This window comes from Gopherus evgoodei, chromosome 3, assembly GCF_007399415.2.
Source record: "Gopherus evgoodei ecotype Sinaloan lineage chromosome 3, rGopEvg1_v1.p, whole genome shotgun sequence".
In the NCBI taxonomy this organism is placed as follows: Eukaryota; Metazoa; Chordata; order Testudines; family Testudinidae; genus Gopherus; species Gopherus evgoodei.
In genome coordinates this window covers 174,593,231-174,612,325 of record NC_044324.1, presented here as the reverse complement: position 1 = coordinate 174,612,325, position 19,095 = coordinate 174,593,231, and the positions used below count along the sequence as shown (strand labels likewise).

The 19,095-nt window shown below is 40.8% G+C and overlaps 1 protein-coding gene across 2 annotated transcripts in view; it reads left to right on the top strand.

Annotated features, from left to right (window-relative positions):
* Positions 1–19,095, top strand: part of IARS2 (isoleucyl-tRNA synthetase 2, mitochondrial) — a 55,082-nt gene that overhangs the window by 17,228 nt on the left and 18,759 nt on the right. For both annotated transcript variants that reach the window (XM_030557476.1, XM_030557477.1), the window contains 2 exons: positions 14,405–14,507; positions 15,236–15,329. In XM_030557476.1, the coding sequence (XP_030413336.1) occupies positions 14,405–14,507; positions 15,236–15,329 (197 nt within the window). The remainder of the gene's footprint in view (positions 1–14,404; positions 14,508–15,235; positions 15,330–19,095) is intronic.

The following is a 19,095-nucleotide window of genomic DNA, read 5'->3' as shown; positions in this document are numbered from 1 at the left end:
GCGCATCAAGTGGGGTGCTGAAGAGATCAGTTCTGGGTCTGGTTCTGTTCAATATCTTCATCAATGATTTAGATAATGGCATAGAGATTATACTTATAAAGTTTGCAGATGATACCAAGCTGACAGGGGTTGCAAGTGTTTTGGAAGATAGGATTAAAATTCAAAATGATCTGGACAAACTAGAGAGATGGTCTGAAGTAAATAGATTGAAGTTCAACAAGGACAAATGCAAAGTATTCCACCTAGGAAGGAATAATAAACTGCCCCCGCTCCCCCCAAATGGGAAATGATTGACTAGGAGGAGTGCTGCATAAAGGGATCTGGGGGTCATAGTGGATCACAAGCTAAATGTGTCAACAATGTAACACTGTTCCAAAAAAAGCAAAGATCATTCTGGGATGTATTAGCAGGAGTGTTGTAAGTAAGAGACAGAATAATTCTTCCACTCTACTAGACTTTTGTGTCCAGTTCTGGGTGCCACATTTCAGGAAGGATGTGACTGAATTAGAGAGAGTCCAGAGATAAGCAACAAAAATGATTAAAGTTCTAGAAAACATGACCTACCAGGGAAGATTTACAAAATTGGGTTTGTTTAGTCTGGAGAAGAGAAGACTGAGAGGGGACATCAAAAGAGTTTTCAAATACATAAAATGTTGTTAACAAGGAGGAGGGAGAAAAATTGTTCTTCTTAACCTCTGAGGATAAGACAAGAAGCAATGGGCTTAAATTGTAGCAAGGGTGGTTTTGCTAGGTTGGACATTAGGAAAAACTTCCTAACTGTCACAGTAGTTAAGCACTGGAATAAATTGCCCAGGAAGGTTGTGGAGTCTCTCGCTGGAGATTTTTAAGAGCAGGGTAGACAACTACCTGTCAGGAATGGTCTAGATAATACTTAGTCCTGCCATGAGTGCAGGGTACTGGACTAGATGTCCTCTTGAGGTTTCTTCCAGTCCTATGATTATATGCAAAGCTAGTCAATGTGTGTGGTATGTGCACACATTTCTCTTTGTTCACTTCCTCTGTCTATGGTATTTATTATCAACATGCAAATAGTGCCAAGGTACTCTTGGGCAAAAACATGTAAAGGCTCTATATATTGGATTAAGGTAATCTCTTACCTGTGGAAGTCATTCATCTAATTAAAAAAGCATTTACAAAAAGGCTTCAGATATATCTTTACACAATAAAGTATGGCTCCTCTGCGGGAGCCATTACAGTGCATCTGGAAAGTTGCCTTGTAAAAAAGTATTTTTGCTTTTCGTATTTCAGAATTGTGTGAAAAATAAAGATAATTTAGTATTATGTTAAAAACAAAAACTCCTACTTAGCACAACTTTGCAGTCAGTTAACAAGCTATGAAAATGAGCCTTAAGCAATATTTTCCTCTGAAATTGTAGATAAACACCATAATATGCACAAATAGGACTGATTGCATACATTTAGCTGGGCAACAGGGAACATATTTGAAGGTAGTGACGGATAGGAATTCTCCTTTCATTATAGCTATCTTAAAGGCCAAGAACATATGCCAAAAGGTGTGCCTTTGTAAACCTTTGAGCTGTGGCATGTCACTGGAGTTGTATGAACAGTGACATTGTTGGGGCATTGTTATGGAGAAAACATTGCAGTAGATCAGCAACTCCACCTTTGTGGAAGCCCATTATTCATGAATGTCAAAAAGTGACGTGGGGGTGGTTAAGGGTCAATACAGCACATGAGATTAAAAAGTGAAATACAGAAAAAACTTGTACACTATATGATTGAAAATTAGATTTATTCTCTTTGGCTGCCACATCTGTTGCTCTTTTACATGAAAATATAAATAATGAGCATTGACTTAAAAATAAGTATTGCACAGTTTGTTCTTCTAAAAATTTTGCAGTACAACAGGAGATAAATTTTCTCTAAGTTAGTCATAGCAGACTTCTGGTTCCAAAGCAGTTAAGGCATGCAGAATATTGGCCTACAGAAGTGACAGACAAATTTAGAAGACAGTCTGTCAATTCATAGGTCATTTTCCTGTACACCAGTTCTTAATAAAATGTACAGCGGTCCTACATATTTTATTGTAATTGGTTCTCATACATTACAGTATGTAGCATGATATGGTCCATGAAGCTTCTAATGTCTTTTTAAGTATTCAGACTTATATAAATTAATGAATCAATTAGAACACAGTATTCCAAAGAGCTTTGATCTAAAATTGCACTTACATTTTTAACTCCAATGGTGTATAAATGTGTGTGGCTGCTCCACATTCTGTCAGTAGATATCAAAAGTAGCAGCATCTCCACTGGAAGTCAGTGTAGTCCACATGGAGTTGCTGTTACATCTGATAACACTGTTGGTTAGTCCTGAATGATTCCCCATAGTTATCTTAAAATAGTAACTCTATTAAAATAAATCAGTGGTATTTTTCTGTGCAAGTGTGGGGTATGCCCATGGACTTGCCATTTGAAAGTTAGCAGCATTCTTATTTTGCAGGATGTATGTTGCATGCCCTAAGACAGTAAGCTTTAAAAAAGTTTGCAGTTCTGCTGTTGTTTTACATTTTAAAAAGAACAACTAGATTCTTATTCTGCATCAGTTACATTTAATGCCTCATCTCTCTAAGAATGCTTACTGGCATCCGCATGTGCCATTGCAGACATTTTGGGCATGCAGCAACAAGCATAGTCTTCCAGCATTAAAATGTGATCTACATGGTGTTCTAATGCAGATAAATATTAAATCCCAGAAAAAAGTACCTCTCCCTTTTCAGCATATTTAAGTCGAGTTCAAAAGTTTCAGTAAAATGGCAAATTCCTACTTCCTATATGAGAGAGAAGAGAAGTTATACATTAAATAATTGCAGGTTTCAAATAGTTATTATGAGAATGTGGCAGCAGGAGTGTGTGTGTGTGTGTGTAAAAATTTAAAAACTGCACATGACAACAATTTAACAAATTAAATAATCAATCTGATTCGTGCAATTGTTGTTCTCCAACATTAGGTTTTCAAGTAAATATTTTAATTTTTTTCCCTAGATTTATTGAAAATGTAACAATATCCTACAGACTAAATTAAAAGCTATGATTTAGAATAGTAGCTCACCTCAAGTAACAAATATGAAGTGCAAACTTTTATAGATAACTACTACTTAGCTTTACTAATTCATTATCTGAATATTAGTATTAATCGTTATATTGGACTAATAAAATTTCCTAAAGTGTTCTCCCCTTTTCCTGTGATTTTATTATTAGTTAGGTATGTAATCACTTAAATTGTACATAGAAAATCCAGTTGCATGTTTCCTGTATAAATATATCTACAATTGAAAGTAAATATCTTTATCAAATGTACTTTGTTTAAAACTTATTTCAGTAAGTTCAGAACATTAGCAGCTTACCCCTTCCCTTCCAAAGTACTGTCCGGCGAAGTACTGATACCTATATAAAAAGAGACTCTCCCTTGCACTCATTATTTTACGAAAAGAAAGGGGACTAGAGAACACCAAGAACTGGTTTTTTTTCTTCTGCTGGGAATCATCTTAATGCTGCTTAATTTCCGATAACACCCTAAATAAGCAGTCAGTACAAGCAATATCAGAGTTCAAAATGATTGGTTGGTGTCATGGTAGCATGAATTACCTCATGGGTTTTCACAGTTAGAGACCTAGCAAGTGACACGTAAGACAAGTGCTTTTAGATATGGTCTATGGCTATAAGGCAAAGTTTCACAATGGGGTTTATTGCTTACTCTATGAATTATTGTACTCACATGGAAACTTATAGATTGTAGAGTGATGAGTAATTATTTGAGAGAGGTGTTTTCCCACTGGCACTTTTGATATATTTATGTATTGAGAGAATTTCACCTTAGTTTTTAAAATATGCCTACAGTATGTGGACTGTAACTACAAAGATAGTAGGGAGAACACTTACTATTCACGAGAATCTTGGGGAGAGGTCAGAGGAGTGGCTTTTAAAATCTTTCAGGGGGGCAGACGCTGGATCCTTGGAATCTTAGATATTATATACAACCGCTTTTTAAAAAATACTTCATTGTATGATATTTAAATTCTCCCAGAGTTTTTGTTACAGAAATTGAATGAGATGTAAATAATTTCAAATGGCTGAACCTTTACGATAAGTTGATTTCAGACTGCCATAAAAACCTGAGAATACGGGTTAATGATTAGTAAACCTGTCAATATTTGACTACTTTTATTTCATATAATTAATTGCATAATGTAACCAGGAGAGTCTGACATTATCTAATGCTATTATATTGTGGAAGAGAAAGTTATGTCGTAATTCGCGTCAGGTTCAGGGGAATTTGCACTCTAAAATAAACTCCTACTGATGTTCATAAATGAACCATATTAGGCTTTATTTTGTATAACATTATGCATGATAAAAGGATAGTTCAACCCATGATGATTATGTAGAAGTATTCATGGAAACAATAGAGAAAACCACTGCTAAGTGGAGTTGACAAAACCTTGTGGTAGGGACATTTTCTAACACCGTTCACACACAAACACAGAAGATTGCAAGGTTGCATTTTCTTCTGGAGATCTACAGGGAACAACAAGTAAACAAAATTCTTTATTACAAATAACAGAATTTGCCATTCCATATATGTGTCTGAATTTCCCTCTCTTTTTTTCTTACCTTTTTACTTATGGCTACTATGTAGAAATTTGGGAGAATGTTTTTGCCCCTAATTCTGTTGAGGCTGTCTGTCTGACAAAGTAATCTGGAGAAAACACTGTTCGTTCAGAATATAGGTAGATAGGAGGTAGCTTACTGCAAGTGTAATACTGCATTTACTGTCATTCTTCAGTACAATCACCACTTCCTATATGCTTTAAAAATCAGATGCAGACTAGAAGTCTATCTGTTCTAAACTTCTTTTTTTTTTTTTTAAAGCTTAAGTTAGGAACTAATATCTTTTAGTTAGAAGAAGGCATCATTGCTGTTTTAACAGTTATTTAATTCCTACTGATTGGGCTAAACAGATCTATTATTCATCTGCCATTTTTAGTAGAACTTGTTCCTCCCGAGGGTTGCAAAACCCACTGCTTGTTGACAAAGAAGAGTTTTGACCTACTTAGTGGCTCTCATTTGATGGACTACTAAGGTTGTTTTCCCACACAAATTGCTATTACAGTCCATCAGACTATACCAGGCATAGAGTGTGGACATGGCTCAGAAATAACATTGATATCAGTGGAGGAACAGCAGTCAAACTTCCCTCTTGGTATTTCTAGTTCTACAGAAAATCCTCCAGCGCTGCTCATGAGAGGCAGCTGATTTGACTGTCGGGACTGATAGGAGTAAGCAGAGATTTGAGGTTATGTCTGCTCTTTCTAGAGTAAGGTCCAGAGGGTTTTCATGAGCAACTACTCTTCTTTGGAGGGCTCATTCTGCTATGTTGTCAAGCTCTCTTGTTCAGTGTTCACGTGAAATCTGTAGGATAGATTAGTGAGGTACTGGGAGCTGCAGTGTCAATATGTTTATGACACTTCATCTTCTTTTCTTCAAGCATGGACAGAGAAATATCCCTACACACCCAGTATATGATAGAGATTGCGACCTTCATATTGGATCAGATTGAATCTGGAAGGTGAAAATGATGCTAGGTGGCAGGGAACATAATTGCAAGGACCCTCAATTAAGGGTATCTTCCTACAGAATTTTTCAAGATAGCTTGAAATTGTGGAGTGTTACTGGGTTCATCCCTGCTTATGGGCATTCAAGTAACAGTGGTGGTGATTTTGTAGAATATTATCGATGGTGACAATCATCTTGAATTTCACTTGGGGGCTGGATTTAATGCCAGGGCAGAGTACTGAGTAAAGATGTAACAAACTTTCTTACATGCAGAAGGCAGACATCTTAATTCTTATCCAGGTGGCTTCTATGCTTAGGCCTAAATAGAGTTTGTTACCATAATCAAGTCTAAAGGTGACAAATTAATGGATCACCATGGCTAGCTGTGTATCTAAGATGAATGAGTGTCCTCCATCAGACAAAAATCTTTGATCTCAGAGACTCTCTGTATGCTCTGTTGCAGTCTCTGCATTCAGTAAACATGCTCAAAAGCTATATCACCAAGGGCAGTGTTTGTGGTAGGTCCCTAGCTCTGGAACTAGCTTCTGCTAGAAATCTGTCAAACTGGGCCCAAACAAACAATATATGTTTTAACACAGCTAAATGTAAGTGTATACATCTAGGAACAAAGAATATAGACTATACTTACAGAACAGTGAACTCTGCCCTGGGAAGCAGTGACTCTGAAAAATATTTAGGGGTTGTGGTGGATAATCAGCTGAACATAATCTCCAAGTGTGATGCTATGACCAAAAAAGCCAATGGGATCCTGCGATGTATAAACAGGAGAATCTCCACTAGGCGTAGAGAGGTTATTTTACCTCTGTATCTGGCACTGGTGTGACCGCTGCTGGAATACTGTACCAATTCTAGTGCTCAGAATTCAAGAAGCATGTTGATAAATTGTAAAGGATACAGAGGAGAGCCATGAGAATGATTAAATGATTAGATCACATGCCTTGTAGTGATAGACTCAAGGAACTCAATCTGATTAGTTTAACAAAGAGAGGTCAAGGCGTGACTTGATTACAGTTCATAAGTATCTACATAGGGAACAAGTCTTTTTAATAATAGGCTCTTCAGTCTAGCAGAGAAAGGCATAACATAATCCAATAGCTGGAAATCGAAGTCAGACAAATTCAGACTGGTGTACATTTTTAATAGTGAGAGTAATTAACCATTGGAACAATTCACCAAGTGTCATGGTAGAATCTCCATCACCAACAACTTCTAAATTAAGAAAGCTTTTAGAGAAATAACCTACGCTCTCGGAATTATTTGGGGGACGTCCTATGGCCTGTGTTATGCAGGAGATCAGTGGTCCCTTCTGGCCTTAGAATCTCTGGGTAAGTGCTTGAGGCGGCTAATCTTTTGCAGGAGGTGCAAGATGCATTCCAGGAGTAGGCCAACTGCAAATAGCAGAAATCACCTTTAACTCCACTGCGAGAACATCTTAAGACTCTAGGTCAGTCTGCTTCTTATTGAAGAAAGGTTGTTACAGTTGTGTGGTAAATGTTCCAAAAATCTGATCACTTAAACATTGTGATGGATGTTTAAAAAATGTATGGACTAATTTTATCCGTGATGCCAGGGTCACTCAGAGGATTCAGGGGGCCTTGGGCAAAGCAATTTCAGGAGCCCCTTTCATAAAAAAATTGCAAAACTATACAATACTATATTCTCGTGGGGGCCCCTGTGGGACCCAGTGTAAATTGCTCCCCTTGCCCCCCCCCCACTCTCCCTGCTTGCTGTGTTTGATTGTTTAAAGAAACAATAAAATTCTGCTGAAAAAAAAATTCAAACCTTTTGAACCACCTCAGCTTGTGACCAAGCCCATCCAGTCAGAGATTTTTCCAGGTTTCTGATGTTCTGCTGGCTTCCTTGACTCACATCTGTCTCCATAACTTTGGGTTCATTTAGCTTAGAACATAAGAACAGCCATGCTGGGTCAAACCAAAGGTCTATCCAGCCCAGTATCCTGTCTACCGACAATGACCAATGCCAAGTGCCCCAGAAGGAGTAAACCTAACAGGTAATGATCAAGTGATCTCTTTCCTGTCATCCATCTCCACCCTCTGACAAACAGACTAATAGCCATTAATGGACTTAACCTCCATGCATTTAGCTGTTTCCTAGAGACTGGCTCCATGGGGTCCTTCACAAACTGGAGACGGTTACTGTGGGTTTGTCTTTAGTATAGCTTATGTACATACTCCATGAATTGAGCATTTGAGCTTGTTCCAGAATCTGGGATGAGCCTATGCTGTGAAAACTGAAATGCTCAAAATAGCACATGCATGTGAATGGACACATGGTGCTAAAATTAAATTAACCCAAGGGTTCTCAAACTGGTGGTTGGGACCTCTCAGGGGGTCACGAGTTTATTACTGGGGGTCCTGAGCTGTCAGCCTCCTCCTCAATGCCCGCTTTGCCTCCAGCATTTATAATAGTATTAAAAATATTTAAAAATATTTTTAATTTATAAGGGAGGGGGTCACACTCAGAGGTTTGCTATGTGAAAGGGGTCACCAGTACAAAAGTTTGAGAACCACTGAATTAACCCCTCTGAAGCCTCAGGGAATGCAGGGGAGAGGGGGTCTCCCTTGGTAGGATTGGGAAGGATATTGCTCTTCTCATGTGATCCCTCCCCCAGTGGCTAATTTTAAATGAAGCTACCTTCCCCTGACATGAATCTCCCTATGGCCCTGCCCCCTATCCGACCCTCACCCACTTCCTGCCACCCGACTGCCCACACCCCACCTCAGAATTCCCGACCCATCCTGCTCCTTGTCCCCTCACTGTCCCCGAGACACCCCCCCACCACCACCCTGGGCCCCAGCCCTGCTCATGTCCCCTGACTGCCCTGCTGAGTCCTGACAAACTCCCGGAATGTCCACGATCCTGCCCCCCACGTTCCCTGTCCCCTGACCACCACCCCTCCAACCTCTGCCCCCTCCTTGTCCCCTGACTGTCCCTGGGACTCCCTGCCACCACAACCTCCCGCGCCCTGACCCCTTACCCCCGGCTCCCGCCTCACCCGGAGCCTCAGCGCATCGAGCAGCGTCCCTCGACAGCTTCAGCGTGGCTTGGGTGGAGCTCAGGGGCCCCACCGCACTCAGAGCCACATGGTAAGGGGGTGGGGCTGCAAGCATGGAGCTTGCAGCCCCGCCCCCTTACTACATGGCTCTGAGTGGGGTGGAGCTCAGGGGCCCCGCTGGAGCCACTCTGCAGCTGTCCAGGGACACTGCTGGATGCGCTGAGGCTCCAGAAGAGGGATGGAGGTGGGATCAGGTCAGGTTGGGGCTGGGGAGGGACCCTCAGTCATTCTCGTGGAGGCCCCTGCGGAGCCTGTGGCAAATTGCCCCACTTGCTCCCCTCCCCTCTGGGCATCCCTGCATGATTCTACTTCACTGAAGTGCTGTTACCCCATGTTGCCTAAGGGATGAGTTTGGCCAACTAGCTAACCCTGTATCAATTCTCTAGACAGTAGTCTAGAAATAATTTTGCCGGCTTCTTTGGGGTTATTATTTATCCATACCAGCTAAGGATAAGACTCCTTGGTCAGAGCCCCTGTAACTTCTCCAACTTGATAAGAGCCATTAATCAAGACTGATTAGTATTTCTATTCTGTGACTTCAAGAACAATTCCACTTGACATGAACTGGAGTAGAGTCTAACTCGCTGAAAAAAGTATTGGGATGTGATTGCCTGAGCTTTCCTCTTTTTCACCTAAGAGACAAACAGTCTAGGTGATTTTCTGTATTCCTTAGACCTATATAAATAAATCGAGCATCCAAAGTATGTTGCTACGCCTCCCTGAGGAGAGAGGCTTATGAGAGACACTACCACGAAAGTACTAGAGAGAGGACCCATGTAGCCACAGGTTCTCTAACTGGAGGGTAGACACACTAAGCCCTTCCAAGAATATTTCCTTTTTACTGTGGCTTATACTGCCTTTTGTTCAGCTAAGCTGTAACCTGTTGAGGTGGCTGCAAGATGGTACTCTTACTGATTATATGGAGGGTCCCAAGGATTTCAGATGAAGCAAGTTGAAGTGCTCCAGTAGGGATTGAACAGGAGCTGAAACGGGGTTGATGAAGTTGTTGGCTACCCACAGAAAGAGTCTTTTCCATTTATCATAATAACAAGGCGAGTTTATTGCTTCCTGGAGTTTAATAGAATCTCCTGTACTTCTTTTTTTCTTCTTCTTCTTCTTCTTCTTCTTCAAAAAAGACAATTCTAGATCTGTCAAAGTCTTACAGTTCACACCATTACTTGGTGAGAATGCAGCCCTCGATGGCAAATCCAAACTCTCTGCTGGGTCATTAGCCCTGGAATTGGAGGGGGAGAGAGAGAGACTCTTTGTCATAGTTGAAGTTGTTCTAACCACCAATATTCTTCAGACCAGGCCAGCGCAATCAGAATAAGCTTGACATTGTCTTGTTTGGTTTTCCGGAGAACAGGAATTAGTGTGTGTGGGGGGGGGGGGGGGAGGGGGGAATGCATAGAGGAGACCTACCTCTCCTAACATAGAAGAATCCAGTCCAAAATTCACTTGTCTACTTCTGTTCTGGACCAAAACCTTTTGATGTTTGGAATGATCTTCTGTCCATGCAAGCACTGTCCTGTATTGTGGTGCATTGCTCTCTGGGTATATAGCAGAGTTTTTGACATTGCTCCGCATTGAACTTCAAGTCAGTGCAAGAAATGCAGTTTCCTCCAGTGTTGTGGGTGGTGGTGGTAATTGGCAAGTATTTAGAGCATTTTATGTTACATCGCCTTACAAAATATCTTCACAATGTACTCTTCTTGGGATGCATTTTCACAAGGATTAGTTTCCTAAAATGTCTTACTATTGTTACTTGTCCAGCTCCACTAACTTAGAAAAGGTGCCAGGTAGCTGCTGGTGTGTTAAACGGGGCTCAGAGGTCTTCACAACTTTGACCATTGTTTCCTGGAGAGGCTACACTTAGATTGCTCAGTCAGGGAAAACTGCAAAGAATGGGGCAGACAGTCCCCAAAACTGGTGGTTATTCTAATTAGATTCACCAAGCTAGCAACAAAACAGCTTTTATAATACCTTACTGGTTACCACAAAGCCAAAAACACAGTTCCCTTAAAGCAACCCAGCCTTGGGCTGCCACCCAGACAGCCAAGTCAAATATGATGATTACTGAAAGTCTTGTTTATCATATATAAAGTTCTACCAACCCTAAAGGATTGGACACGTTATCCACCAAGTCAATGAATATTTCAGATTTTACCCAAATAAACGCTTACAGCCAACTCTTATTAACTAAACTAAGATTTATTAAAAAAGAAAAGAGAGGGAGTATTGGTTAAAAGATAAGTATACATACGGATATGAATAAAGTTCTTAAGTCAGTTTTATGGTAGAGATGGTGAGCTGCTGAGTTGCAAAAAGTTTATTCCAGAATCAGTTCATCAGGTTATAATCCAAAATAGGCAGTCCGTTTAGCGATTTTGTTCAGATGCTTCCATGAGAATTAGCAGGGTGATCCAGACTGAAGTTGGAGACCTCAGTCCTGTGACTTAAGCTTCCCCTGACCAAGCGTAAGCAGATCTGAGATACAGGATGGGGGCCTAGAGTTCTGTAGATCTCTGGCAGGCTGTTGGTAGCCTCTTGACAGCAGGTGTTCCTTAGATGAAGAATAGTGGATTTGAAGTAAAACTTCCTATTTCCTATGTATACACAGGTAATTAGGTGCATTCATCAGCGTAGGTAACTGAGCAGTTCATAGACAGTTTGCTACAAACTTCGGTGAGAAATATAGACAGTGATATCATTACACCCAACTTAATGTTTGTCATAAACAGATAGTTAAGAGTTAATGGAACAGAAGTACTTCATATCTCTTTTGCCTGTAGAGGGTTAACAAGATCAGTGAACCAGGCTGTCACCTGACCAGAGGACCACTCAGGGGACAGGATACTTTCAAATCTTGAGGGAGGGAAGTTTTTGTGTGTGCTGTTAGAATTTGGTGGTTGTTCACTCTGGGGGCTCAGAGGAATCAAACGTGCAACGAGGTTTCTCTCCAGTCTCTCTGATACAGGCTCTTATAAGTTCAGAATAATGAGTACTAGGTAGATAAAGCGAGTTAGGCTTATGTTTGTTTTCTTTATTTGCAAATGTGTATTTGGCTGGAAGGAGTTCAAATTTGTATTTTGCTGAAAGGATTTTAATTTGTACTTGTATACTTAGGCTGGGAGGGTATTCCCAGTGTCTATAGCTGAAAGACCCTGTAACATATTCCATCTTAAATTTACAAAGATAATTTTTACTGTTTTTTCTTTCTTTAATTAAAAGCTTTTCTTGTTTAAGATCCTGATTGTTTTTTTTATTCTGGTGAGACCTAAGGGGACTGGGTCTGGATCCACCAGGAAATTGGTGGGGAGAAAGGAGGGAAGGGGGAGAGAGAGGTTAATTTTCTCTGTGTTAGGATTGCTTTCTCTCTCAGGGAGGGGGAGAGAGAAGGAGGGAGGAAGGTGGATTTTCCTCTCTGTTTCAAGATTCAAGGAGTTTGAATCACAGTGATCTTCCAGGGTAACCCAGGGAGGGGAAGCCTGGGAGAGGCAATGCTGAGGGAAAGGGTTTACTTTCCCTGTGTTAAGATCCAGAGGGTCTGAGTCTTGGGGGTCCCTGGACAAGGTTTTGGGGAGACCAGAGTGTACCAGGCACTGGAATTCCTGGTTGGTGGCAGCGCTACAAGTACTAAGCTGGTAATTGAGCTTAGAGGAATTCATGCTGGTACCCCATCTTTTGGACGCTAAGGTTCAGAGTGGGGAATTATACCATGACAATGTTAATATCTCCTTTTGATTGCTGAATCAATAGAATTTGTAACAGACAGGAATCGTTGGGTTATACTGTTAACCTCTAACAAGTTATAGATGTAAGCAGACCAATACAATCACTATCTTCCTTCCAGTTCTCTAACAATACAGGTTTACATTTCAAAGCTCTAGTCTATCTAACATGGCGTTGTTAGCTATTTATAAGGAATGACCCTAATTACCATTTATATACTTTTCTAATATGTCTTTAAAGGTTTAATTTGGGTCATTTAGCCTGTTAGTTGCTTAACCCTTTCTGGCCTAGTGTCATAAGACACAAGTTGAAGTGTTGGCATCTGCCAGTGTCTTGGTTACACACAAGTACCTGCAGTTGCTAACTGTGGACAATTTTAGGAAAAAAACCTAGTGTGGACAAGGCCCAAGTTGTGTAGAAAATTGAGAAACTGAAACGAAGAGGTTAAGTGACTCTCTCAAGGCTATAAAAAGTCAGTGGTGAAATTGGCAGTAGAACTTAAGAGTTCCAGGCTCCCATTTAGTTGTGTGCTTAGGGTGCGAGAGATTACCGTACAAGTTGAAGGAAAAATGCGAAAGGTGAAAACTAGGCCCCCTGATGTCAATGACAAAACTCCCATTAACTTCAGTAAAATTTCACCAAAGGCTTTAAACTTGACCTGGTAGGCAAAAAATAGAAGAATTAAATCTTTATTAAAATGCCAGCAGGAGCATGACATGCTGCTGTATGTGTGAAATTGTTCCATAGGCTGAAATGACTTTGTGGTTTATTAAAATAAACAGTACTTGTTAGTGTTATTTTAGAAATTGGATATAAAATAGAATTGTGTGGGGAAGGATGGGGTCTTTTTAATTTCTAGCCTGTGAGCAAAAGATGTTTGATTATTTAAAACAATATGCTTGTAAAAGATTTTTCCTTTTTAGAACATTCATCTTTGTAAACTACCATATATACTCATTCATTAACCCGTTCGTTTATAAGCTGACCCCCCCTCCCCAAAATGGATAAGTAAAAATAGCAAAAACTGTATGGCCCTTTCATAAGCCGACCCTATGTTTCAGGGGTTGGAAAACTTTGGCTCCTGGCCCGTCAGAGTAAGCCGCTTGTGGGTTGGGACATTTTATTTACTTGGAGCGTCTGCAGGCATGGAGCCCCTCAGTTCGCTATGGCGTAGGTTCGCCGTTCCCAGCCACTGGGAGCTGCAGGAAGTAGCACCACTTCCTGCAGCTCCCATTGGCTGGGAATGCCACTTCCCGCAACTCCCATTAGCTAGGAACGGCAAACCACAGCCACAGCGAGCTGAGGGGCTCCATGCCTGCAGACACTCCAGATAAACAAAACTACAATGTATTAGATTAGGGATCGGCAACCTTTGGCACACGGCCCGCCAGGGTAAGCACCCTGGCAGGTCGGTTTGTTTACCTGCTGCATCCACAGATTCGGCCGATCATGACTCCCACTGGCCGCGGTTCATCGCTCAAGGCCAATGGGGGCGTGGGCTGAGGGATGTGCTGGCCGCAAATTGAGATCAGCTAATTCAGTGGGAAAAAAATCAAGACTACTGCAACAGCATAGTGGGAAGGAGTCGGGGAGGGAAGAGCTCAGACAGTCCAGATCTGATGCACTAACCACAATCTCAGTGAGTCTGCAGTTCATAATTCTTCAAGAATCTATAAGGGTAGAATACAAGACATTGTGTAGTGCAATGGTTCTTCAGGCGACATGGTAAGAAAGAGAACCTCCTCACATCCCTATCCACCAATCCTTCACCGCATGTTTCTCAACATATTGCATCATGTAGACCACTTGAAAAGGCTCTACAGATTACTGGTGGTTCATGGACCAGGCTTGAAAACTTCTGCGTTAGTTGGTTTGGTTTGTATCTCAATCTACATCATTACTTTGGGTCTCAGCTACTTTAAGGAATCTATAGTAGCTCCTTGATTTAACTATGCTAAAATGTTTCCTTCTTACACAGTGAAATCATAGAGAATGTTATTAAAATAGTGGAGCAGCATGGAAGTGATGCATGGTGGACTCTTCCTGTTGAGCAGCTTCTACCAAGAAAGATTGCAGCAAAGGTAACTTTCTGATTGTAAATGTAGGAGGTGGAAATGGGTGTGTTTGTGTGTAGGGGGAGGCAACCTAGATCTCTCATAACACAGTAAGTGCAATATAGCTAATGCTATTAATTTCATATTGAAGGCACTTGAGGACTACTATGATGGGCAGCAATGTTAAACCCGCAGATAGTCCTGTGATCCTTAAGATTTTTGTATTTGTTATAAGGTGTCAAATGAGAGCACATCCAGATTGTGTATTGTATTGTGCTATATCTCAGTGTTGTACGTCAGATTGGTGCCAGAAATTTAGGATCCATTTCCACTAGGCACACTCAGCAGGTAACTGAGGCCACAGTTGGACTCAAAAAGTTTCTGCTGGCTAGAGCTAGGTTTTCTGATGTTTGTATGTAGTACTTGCTGCTGTTTGTGTTGCTTTCATGGCCGAGTTCTTCAGCCACTGTGTACATATAAAGTATATGTCCAGTATGCAGTTTTCGTTAGCTTCTGACTTTTTGTAGGGGGAGAGAGAGGGTCATTAGTCTTCTGAAAATTCACTATCACATCTAATTTTGTAAATAACCTCTTGCAAAGTGTGCATGCTTCCTGACATCATTTTCAAAACTAGTGGACCAAAACCAAATTCTGCTGTGGTTATTTCTACTTCGGGGACGCTCACCTTCTTCCAGTTAAAGATATAGGATGTTCTATTTACTCTTGTTAACACAATTTAACTGTTACTTCATTAGGTCGATAGCCATGATGTACTGGATTATGTACAGGGACAAGATGTCCTGGATATCTGGTTCGATAGTGGAACTTCCTGGGCTCATGTTTTGGAAGGTATGGAGTTTGATATGTGTTGAATATTCTTTTGAAATTCTTGTTGGGCCAGATGCACTGCTGTCGTGCACAAAACTGCTGAAGTCGGTGGAGTTCGGTTGGTCAGTGGCAGATTGGGAATGATGTCGTTGGTTGTAAAGCTTTTTAAGAACAGGATTTGATGTTTGCAAATTCATTTTCGACCGTAAAAGTTCATATTTTTCAATGAGTTACCTTTGATAATTCTGGCATGTGAAGTACCATACAAATTTTTAAAATAAGAACTAAAGAAGCACAGATTTAAAATTGCCTGTTCCTGTTATGAAAGCAGTTCACTCTTAATGTGCAGATCTCAATGCTATATAACTCTGAAAGACAAAGTCAGTACACATCAGCACAAACTTTAAAATGCGTTAATTCAAAATAAACCTAAGACTAGAATTACCACTGAAAATGTTCGTCGTAATTACACACTTATAATAATGTATATCGATGCAGAAGTTGTCACTTCTGATCATTTTGTGTAGCAAGTGCAATTTGCTGTGCTGTGACTTTGTACTGCGTCTCCTAGTGTAAACATTTACTGTTGAGTAGACCAGTAGATCTCAAACTAGGACGACTGCTTGTTCAGGGAAAGCCCCTGGCGGCCTGGGCCGGTTTTTTACCTACCATGTCTGCAGGTTTGGCCGATCGTGGCTCCCAATGGCCGCGGTTCATCGCTCCAGGCCAGTGGGGGCTGCGAAAAGGGCAGCCAGTATGTCCCTCGGCCCGCACCACTTCCTGCAGCCCCCATTGGCCTGGAGCGGTGAACCGTGGCCAGTGAAAGCCACAATTGGCCGAACCTGTGGATGTGGCAGGTAAACAAACTGGCCCAGCCCGCCAGGGGCTTTCCCTGAACAAGCAGCAGTCCTAGTTTGAGAACAACTGGAGTGGACCAGTCGTTGGAGTTTTTTAATAAGTTACTTTTTGACATTACAAAAGCTGCAATGTTTAGTGACTGAGATTTCATGATTGGAATATAATACAATAAAGTTACAATTGAGTTGTACATGTAAGCAATCTCAAGAAAACAAAGGAGCGATATTTTTTTCAAATTTTAGAAGTACTTGATGTATCCAGAGGAGACTCCAAAGTCAGGTGCCATTTCTGGATAAGAAGCTGGTGCAGTACATCAAGTTTGTTGAACTTTAAACCAGGAGTATACAATTGTATGATAGCAATCTTGTTGAATTGTAAAACATGTTGGCATTAGAGATTTTATTTCCTAGCAACACAGTAAGGCAACGGTATCAGCAAACAGTGTATTTTCTAAAGGACACTTGTATACATTAAAGTTCATATTTTTAAACTAGTTGATTTGTAAAAAGTGACTGTACCAGAGCTATTTCCATTCTTAAACCCCTAAAGACATCCTTGAAGGATGACCATAAATTAAACGCACAATTGTTACTGCAGTATGTTCTATAAAATTATCTACAGGATGCTTTGTTTTGATTTTTTAAATTTTCTTGCACTAATAGTCCTCATAGTAGCATTAGCTGGATCATATCATAATTTTATTCATGTTTATCAAAAAAATGGGAAGGCTATAGTGGCCAGGCATATATTGGAACATTACCCCAAATATGGTGGACACTGTGTGACATCTTTTTCTACTATCCCAGACAAAAAACTGTAAGGTTGAGTGTGCATATTGGTAACTTAAGGGTATTTAACTTCCAGGGACATAGCAGTCAGTAAAGGTACCACAATTTAAAAGTCAGGAAGCTCACTGTAAAGGTAGCTGAACTATCTTAACTCAGCATTCTAGAGAAGCTAGCCCTATGTTTGCTCTCTTATGGGTGCAGTATAGAAATGTGCCCCACAGACGGTTGATTTAGTCTGTTTCATGCATTCATGATGCTGATACTAAATGTGGTGCGCTGTCGCCTCATTATCGTTTTGTCTCTTTACGCAGGTGCTAGAATTTCATGATCTTAGATCTGAAGTTTGGGTAGTATCCAAAATGGCCTGGGAACATCCAAAACCAGAAGGCGGGCTCTGCCTTAAATATTTCGAAAGGTTGGAGGTGGGGATGGGAGTGCGATGAGGAGGAGCTAGCAGAGGATTTGGCAGAGTAGGGAGGAATTTTTCGGTTGAATAGGTAAATCTAGTAAATTAACATAAATTTTCTGCTTTCTGTTCTCAAGCTAGAGTCAACCATAAGTGTTCAGAAGGACTTTCTAGTTGTAGCGAACATCACTTCTTAATGTCACTTAATCACACAGCTATGTGGAAATCAATTCCAGTTTTGGTTTAAAGTCTCCTTTTTTTTACTTACATCCCTCACTCCCTCTAGAGGGAGCAGTTTATGGTTTGAGCTATCTTTCTACATACAGTGTGGCTAGTGAACTAACTTTTATTTTTTTTAAAAAGCATAGATCTCCAGCGATTTTCTGACAACCTGTTTCCATCCTGTTAAAATTGATGTGTTCTAGCACTCTTATTTAAAAATCTTAATAACCTTTTTAAAAATTCATCAGCTAATCTTTGGTTCTGTATACTGTCTTTGAAGTGAGTTTAGTAAATTGAGTACATTTCAGTTCTCTTTGTTTGAAAATCAAAATTTCTCATGGTCACATTGGCATCAATAATCCCTCCTCTGCAGGAGGACATATGGTTTGCATCTCTTGACATGAAAGAAAAATTGTTCTCTTCAGCCTCTGAGGATATGACAAGAAGCAATGGGCTTAAATTGCAGCAAGGGCAGTTGAGGTTGGACATTTGGAAAAAAATCTTAACTGTCAGGGTAGTTAAGCACTGGAATAAATTGCCAAGAGAGATTGTGGAATCTCCGTCATTGGAGGTTTTTAAGAGCAGGTTAGACAAACACCTGTTTGGGATGATCTAGATAATACTTAGTTTTGCCTTGAGAGCGGGGGACTGGAATAGAAGACCTCTAAAGGTCCCTTAGGGTAACTAGACAGCAAATGTGAAAAATCAGGAGAGGGAGTGGGAGGTAATAGGAGCCTATATAAGAAAAAGACCCAAAAACCGGGACTGTCCCTATAAAATCAGGACATCTGGTCACCCTAAAGTCCCTTGCAGTCCTGTGCTGCTATGCTTACTTTCACATGGACATTCACCCACAGAAGGTTCCTCAGATTCCTGGTAGTACAAGAGCACTACCAGTTCAGAGTGCTCTGATTTCAACTAGCTACAATGCCTAGGGTACTCACAGCTGGACAACTGGCTCCTGATGGGCAGATCCAGCAAGGAGGGCCAGTCAGCAACCCTGTTCCTATCCTGTCTTCTGTATTCCTTGGGAATCTGCATCAACAAAGAAAAGTCCACTTGGACTCCCGTAAAGACCATAAATTTTATAGGAGCGACCCTAGAATTGACTGCAGCAAGGGCCTATTCATTATGGAAAGATTCCAAGCCATGAACAACTTGATAAGACAAGTTACCCTCAGACCTCAGGCCACAGTCAAGGTCTGTCTTTCCTGGCTGGGCTGCATGGCCTTATTTCCTTACATAATACCATTATCCAGGCTCCAACTGCATTGCTTGCAGGCCTGAGTCCAGTCTATTTACTCACCAGACAGACATGACATGAATACAAGGATAACAGTTCCTGCCAAGGTAACAGCTTCTCCTGTTTGCTGGATGAATCCAGGACAAGTGCATGGGAGAGTTCCTTTCCTTGTACCCACACCTGATGTGACCATTATCATGGATGCATCCCTCATATAATGAGGAACCCACATGGACAGTCATGCTGCACAGGGCATTTTGACTCCTCGAA